At 42.9% G+C, this 7,472-nt stretch overlaps 1 protein-coding gene across 1 annotated transcript in view; it reads right to left on the bottom strand.

Moving 5' to 3' along the window:
* CATSPERD (cation channel sperm associated auxiliary subunit delta) overlaps positions 1-7,472 on the bottom strand; it is a gene marked incomplete at its 5' end in the record, with an annotated part of 92,782 nt that overhangs the window by 43,857 nt on the left and 41,453 nt on the right. Inside the window, 2 exons of the mRNA XM_023516247.1 lie at positions 4,235-4,411; positions 6,327-6,409. Of these exons, the coding sequence (XP_023372015.1) occupies positions 4,235-4,411; positions 6,327-6,409 (260 nt within the window). The remainder of the gene's footprint in view (positions 1-4,234; positions 4,412-6,326; positions 6,410-7,472) is intronic.

The following is a 7,472-nucleotide window of genomic DNA, read 5'->3' as shown; positions in this document are numbered from 1 at the left end:
TTTTTTTTTAGATGAGGTCTCCTGTCACCCAAGCTGGAATGCAGTTGCATCATCACAGTTCACTACAACCTCAAACTCCTGGGTTCAAGCAATCTCTCTGCCTTGGCCTCCCAAGTGGCTGGAGCTATGGGTGTGCATCATCATGCCTAGATAATTTTTCTATTTTTAGTAAAGATAGGTCTCACTCTTGCTGAGCTAGTCTCGAACTCCCCGTCTCAAGCAATTCTCCTACCTTGGCCTCCCACAGTGCTGGGATCATAGGCTTGAGACACCACACCTGGCCACTCTGGTGTTTTCTGATCATTAGACTGGGGTGATGGATTGGGGAGAAGATAATGAGATGAAGTACCCTTTCCACTTCATATTAAGTGCACATGCTCCCATTTTGGTGGCACTAATGACGTTAATCTCTATTATGTGGTTATGATGGTATCTGTCAGGTTTCTCCACCATAAAGCTGCTATTTTTTCCCTTTCTATACTCTGTTCTTTTTTTTTTTAAAAACAGTTTCATTTTTGTTGCCCTTAGTAGAGTGCCATGGCATCATAATTCATAGCAACCTCAAACTCTTGGGCTCAAGTGATTCTCTTGTCTCAGCCTCCCAAATAGCTGGGATTACAGGCACTAGCCACAATGGCCAGCTATTTTTAGAGATGAGGTCTCGCTCTGGCTCAGGCTGGTCTCAAACTTGTGAGCTCATGCAATCCACTCGCCTCGGCCTCCCAGAGTGCTAGGATTACAGGCATGAGCTACCACGTCCAGCCCACACTCTGTTCTTTATAAGAGCATAAATCCAGACCACAATCAAGGACAGGGATTAAGCCCCACCTCCTACTATATACTTATACTATTTGGAAATCTTCTGTAAGGGAAATTTGTCTCTTCTTCCTGTTATTTATCTAGTCATTAATTGAGATCAGTACAGACCCTTGTATATTATTTTGTACATTGGCTTATCATCCAATCCTAGATCCTTTATTCATTTATTTATGGAGATAAGGTCTTGCTCTGTTGTCCAGTCTGGAATGTAGTCTCATGACTGTAGCTCATTGACTCACTGCTGCCTCCAACTCCTGGGCTCAAGTGATCCTCCCTGCCTCCCTGAGTAGCTACAGGTGCCTACTACCACACCCAGCTAATTTTTAAATTTCTTTTATAGATTCACTGTGCTGCCCCAGGCTGGTCTTTAACTCCTGGCCTCAGGCAGTCCTCCTACCTTGGTCTCCAAAGTGCTGTGATTACAGGTGTGAGCCACCATGACTGGCCTCTAGGTTATTTATTTTTGTTGCTCAAAGTGTTTTTTGCCTTTCATCTGTGGGGTTTTGTTATGCTATGTAGTTTTCTGCTTTTTTTTAGTTCTTTGTTTGTTTGTTTGTTTTTGCTGGGGCTGATTTTGAACCCGCCACCTCCAGGATATAGGGCCGGTGCCCTACTCCTTTGAGCCATAGGCACCGCCCATTTTTTAGGTTTTTTTCGAATCAAAACTATGCTACTTGTCTTACTCAGAGCAGTGTTAAGCGGCCAGACATTTGTCTAAAAAGTTGCTTTTTCTTCCTATCTCCTCTGCTTATGCCAAAGGCCAGCAATTGCCAGACATGTAATTTTAGCTAGGGGAAAAATTTTTTGGACATTTTGTTTATAGTAAGTGAAGAAAATAAGAAAAAAAATAAACGATCATCTATTAATCACCATCATCTAATAAAGTGATATTTCAATAAATCAATACAGTCAGCATATAGCATAGTTCTTATTTTTTCTCATTTCGCTGGCTGCCACTAGTCCAAAGACTCTTTGGAAATCATTTCTGCAATTTTTCTGTGGCCCTTTGGAGAGGAAGTGACCCCATAGAGTTATAAAAATTTAAGTAATCTGAGCTCTTCCAAGCACAATTCCAGATTTTTTTGATCAAATGAGTGAACTAGGGAGCACTGGAAGATGGGATACAGTTGCAGGACAAGGTAGACTCAGAAATGGTATTTCCTGTGCCTTTTATTTTTTTTTTGAGACAGAGCCTTAAGCTGTCACCCTGGGTAGAGTGCTGTGGCATCACAGCTCACAGCAACCTCCAACTCCTGGGCTCAAGTGAGTCTCCTGCCTCTGCCTCCCAAGTAGCTGGGACTACAGGCACCCACCACAATGCCTGGCTATTTTTTGGCTGTCATTGTTGTTTGGCAGGCCCAGGCTGGATTCGACCCACCAGCTCAGGTGTTTGTGGCTGGTGCCTTAGCCGCTTGAGCCACAGGCACCTAGCCTTCCTGTGCCTTTTTGACCCTGTGATTGCTAGGCACTGGGGAGATAAATTATGGAGGATCCTGGAAGAGATGTGTTACTATTTCTGCCTCACAGCTAGTCCCCTGTCCTGAAAATATTTCAGGTTTCTTTGGGAAATCACTCCTTGCCTATCCTTGTTCTTGTGGTCCAGTGGGACTGACCCTACTCCTACCTCCAGGAGTGGGTCTGAAAGGCCCAACTCCCACCTATGTGACTGGTCCAGAAATGGGTGTATCAGCCTCTCTGAGCCAAAGAGATAGGGGAGACATTGCTGGGATTCTCTTGGTTTCTGCAGGGCCTATTAGACTAGGTCTTATCTCTTTCCTAGGACATGCAGATGAAGGATGCACAGTTTACTACAGTGTTGGCTGCCCACTCACTGCCATCTTATGGGTTGTGGAGCTTTCCTGAGGTGTCTGGACAGAACTTCAGAATGAAGCACAGAACACCATGAGATGCAGAATAGAGAAAGAAACTGGCTCCTTGGTGGCAGGGCTGGAGGTACTTAATCAAGCCCTACCTGAAGCCTTATCGATACCCTTTCGACTTTTTAATTTTAATGGCCTTTTAGATCTAAGCCCATCTGCTTTGGATTTTCAATCACTTGCAGAACAGGGGATCTAAACTGATACATATATATTTCCTTATTTCCAAAATATTTCCCCTCTTTAATCAGTAGCTTGTCCCATGGCAGGGCTGGTCCCCATGATTTGGTGGGCACTTTGAGCCCACTCAAATCTCCCTCTCCAGAGATTTTTGTAGATAAATTACCAAAGAGCCCTAAAGGTTCACTTGCTGACATGAAAAGGGGTCTAGGCATAACAACCACATTTACTTCAAACACTTCTGAATAGCTTGCATGTATATTTTTGTAGCTTTTTGACTTCTTGTCATGAGGAGAATGTAACTAATGAACAGTAATATGTGTTTCTTTCTTTTTTTTTTTTTTTGGAGACATAGCCTCAAGCTATCCCCCTGGGTAGAGTACTGTGGCATCACAGCTCACAGCCATCCCCCAACTCCTGGGCTCAAGTGAGTCTCCTGCCTCTGCCTCCCAAGTAGCTGGGACCACAGGCACCTGCCACAGTGCCCGGCTATTTTTTGGTTGCAGCTGTCATTGTTGTTTTGGCGGGCCCGGGCTGGATTTGAACCTGCCATCTTAGGTGTATGTGGCTGGCGCCTTAGCCACTTGAGCTACAGGCGCCGAGCCATGTGTTTCTTTTTGAAACTAATGACATAAAGTTCAAGATAAGAATGCCAATCTTTGGGGCTATCATGGCTTAGAGCTCTGCTAGGATTGGTAGATTTAATTGTTTACCTGAAATTCAAACTTAACTGGTTGTCCTATATTTTATCACACCTTGAATTTTCTTGTGTGGTTACTGGCTACAAATACAAAATGACTGACTCTGGGTCTTTTGGGTTTGTCATTTATTTATTTTTGCTTGCTGACTGATTGGTTGGTTGTGTCATCATAGCTCACTGCAACTTCAAACTTCTTAGGTTCAAGCCCTCCTCCTACCTCAGCCTCCAGAGTAGCTGGGACTATAGAGGCCACCATGCCTGGTTAATTTTTCTATTTTTAGTAGAGATGGGGTCTTGCAAGAGCAAGGCTCGCTCAGGCTGGTCTCAAAGTCCTGACCTCAATCCTTGGCCTCCCAGAGTACTAGGATTTCAGGTGTGAGCCACCACGTCTGGTCCCAGGTTTGTCTTTTGGAAAAACAGTACACTGAACGTTGCTCTAAATCAGTGATTTTCAACTGGTGTGCTGTGGTGAAAGACTCTTAGGTATGCCACAAACATTTTTAAAGATCATTAAGTTATTTTCAAATGAAATTCAAAGCACAGCAAATATATTCTTTTTAAAACTTTTTTATCTACATAATTTAAATGTGTCTTAGAACTTTATAAGTTCAGGTGTGCCAGGAGATAATAAAGGTTGAAAAACACTTATATCACTTACTTTGCACTTTGCAATTTGGAGATCAGGATTCATGAGAATCTCCTGAATATTCACAAGGCATTTCTGGAAATCAAAAGCTTGAAAAGCTGTGTCAGGAAGCGGGGTCAGTATTTTAAGCATCCCTGTTTCCAAGAACACCATGGCTGCTTCTTCGGACCAGATGGGTTGGTCTGGAAACTTAAGAGGAAGATGATTTCTGAGACCAAATCATTCTAATTCTTTTTTTGGATATTCAAATTTTATCTTATGATTCAGATTTAAAGAAGATACACCAAATAAACACACACACACACACACACACACAAAGAAAAACCCAAAATCAACTTCTGAGTTGACTACTTTTTTTTTTGTAGAGACAAGAGTCTCATTTTATTGCCCTTGGTAGAGTGCCATGGCATCACACAGCTCAGAGCAACCTCCAACTCCTGGGCTTAGGCAATTCTCTTGCCTCAGCCTCCCAAGTAGCTGGGACTATAGGCACCTGCCACAACACCCAGCTATTTTTTTGTTGCAGTTTGGCCAGGGCTGGGTTTGAACCCACCGCCCTTGGTATATGGGGCTGGTGCCCTCCTCACTGAACCACAGGCGCGGTCCTGAGTTGACTACTTTTCAGCTTCATCCATGCTTTGGTAATTAAATGAATAATGGAAACTCAAGTCTTTCCACGCTGATAAGATTACCCAAGAAAGGATTCTTTAGCTGGGTGCGGTGGCTCACGCCTGTAATCCTAATACTCTGGGAAGTAAGGCAGGTGGATCACCTGAGCTCAGGAATTTGAGAGCAGCTTGAGAAAAAGCAAGATCCTGTTTCTAAAAATAGAAAAACTTGCAGGGCCTTGTGGTAGGCACCAAGTAGCTGAGGCGAGAGGATTGCCAGAGTTCAGGTTGCTGTGAGCTATGATGCCACAGCATTCTACCCAGGGCAGCGGAGACTTTGTTCCAAAGAAAAAAAGAAAAGAAGAAGAAATGATTCTTTGCTTTCATAGTTCATAAAGAGTTAGACAAGGCTCAGCGCCTATAGCTCAACTGGCTAAGGCGCCAGCCACGTACACCTAAGGTGGTGGGTTCGAATCCCCAGCCCGGACCCGCCAAACAATGACGGCTGCAACCAAAAAATAGCCGGGCGTTGTGGCGGGCGCCTGTGGTCCCAGCTACTTGGGAGGCAGAGGCAGGAGACTCGCTTGAGCCCAGGAGTTGGAGGTTGCTGTGAGCTGTAATGCCACAGCACTCTACCCAGGGGGACAGCTTGAGGCTCTGTCTCAAAAAAAAAAAAAAAAGAGTTAGACAAGAGCTATGGAACCTCAACCTAGAAAACACACTGGCCATTGTAATGTCAGGGTTAAACATTGAAAGAAATGGTTCTTGGCCAGGCATGGTAGCTCACACCTGTAATCCCAGTACTCTGGGAGTCTGAGATAGGTGGTTCACATAAGCTCAGGAGTTCAAGACCAGCCTAAGCAAGAAGGAGACCCCATCTCCAAAAAATAGCTGGGCACCTGTAGTCCCAGCTACTCAGGAGGCCAAGGCAAGAGGATCGCTTGAGGCCAAGAGTTTGAGGTTGCTATGAGCTATGACGCCATAGTACTCTACCAAGGGTGACAAAGTAAAAAACTCTGTCTAAGAAAGAAAGAAACAAACAAACCAACAAACTGGGGCTTTGATTTTCTCACTTGTAAAAGGTAGATGATATTATCTCCTTCACAAGGTTATTGTGAGGATGGAAATATAATTAGATAGGCATTGTGGACAAGACAATATTAAGTAACCCCAGCATCACCTCTTGGAATGCTGTTTATGACCCCAGATAAATTACTTACTTAGGTCTCTGTACCTCAATTTTTCTATCTGTCAAATAGGGGTAATATAAAAATCTACTTCCTAAGATTATGGTCAAAGTTAAATGATGCTACACACAGAAGACACTTAGACCAGCACCTACTGTATTTTAAGTGCTAGATTTTAGCTGTTTTGTTGTTATTGTTATTTTATAAGATAGAGTGATTTCTAGTCTTCAGAAAGAGAATCAGAAGTCTGAAAATGAGGTCATTATTTCTTACCCACCAGGTAATAGCCGCACTTTGATTTGTACCTACTTTGATTATAGAACTTGACAAAACTCCCAGACTGCCATAATATAAACGATCGTCCTTAGTTAAAACTGCCAGTTCATTTTCATCTAGGAAAAACAAAACAAAACAAACAAAAATTGAAAAGGGTGGTCATTTCCATAGACAAAAAAAAAATATTCTTAAAATTTTAATACCAAGTAATGTTAAATTAAAGAAGTAGAAAACTATTGGCCCAAGGCTGTCTGTGCTTTGAATTCCTATAAAAAGAACTACAAACTAACTTAGCACAGAAATAACCAAAACCTAATTAAGGAGTATATTTTTTGTAACTTGTAATCAAGTTTCAGCCAGTCACAGGCAGCCAACTGATCAGATCATGTTCAAATAACGTAAATGCCTAGGTGTAAACAATTAAGCTATTTCTGTATGTTATTTCCGTGTTCAGTCAATAAAAGCTCATTGCCCACATGCAGAGTGGAGCTCTCTGAACCTCATTTGGTTGAGTAGTCCCCTATTCATGAATTATCTTTTGCTCAAATTCTGATAAATTGAACATTGCACTGAACATTAATCTACTTTGTACTTTGTTTTAAGTTTTTAACAGTAATGAAAAGATTTTATACTTATGGTCTTTAGAAATATTGCTCTTTATTTTCTGCTTTTGTTTGCTCTCAGTTTCTTATGCACTTGGCTTTCCCCCTGAATCAAAATAGGCTACGATCGTGGAGTTTATGTGGAAGTCAAACAATATGAAAAATTGAAGTAGTTAAAGTTTTGGGGTTTTTTTGAGACAGAGTCTTGTTATGTCGTCCTCGGTAGAGTGCAGTGGCATCACAGCTCACAGCAACCTCAAACTCCTGGGCTTAAGCAATTCTCTTGCCTCAGCCTCCCAGCAGCTGGGACTACAGGCGTCTGGCACAATGCCTGGCTATTTTTTGTTGCAGGTGTCATTGTTGTTTTGTTGGCCGGAGCTGGATTTAAACCCACCAGCCTCAGTGTACATGGCTGGCACCATAACCACTGTGCTATGGGGTCTGAGCCGCAGTTAAAATTGTTTTGTTGTTGTGGAGACAGAGTCCCACCCCATGCCCTGAGCAAGTGCAGTGGCATGGTTGCTCACTACAACCTCAGACTCCTGGCTTGTAGGCATCCCACTGCCTCAGCTTCTGG

Source organism: Otolemur garnettii, unplaced genomic scaffold (genome assembly GCF_000181295.1).
Source record: "Otolemur garnettii isolate 467f Iridium unplaced genomic scaffold, OtoGar3 scaffold00088, whole genome shotgun sequence".
Taxonomy (NCBI): Eukaryota; Metazoa; Chordata; class Mammalia; order Primates; family Galagidae; genus Otolemur; species Otolemur garnettii.
Note: the sequence above shows the minus strand (reverse complement) of the source record. Positions and strands in the feature narration are given on the sequence as shown.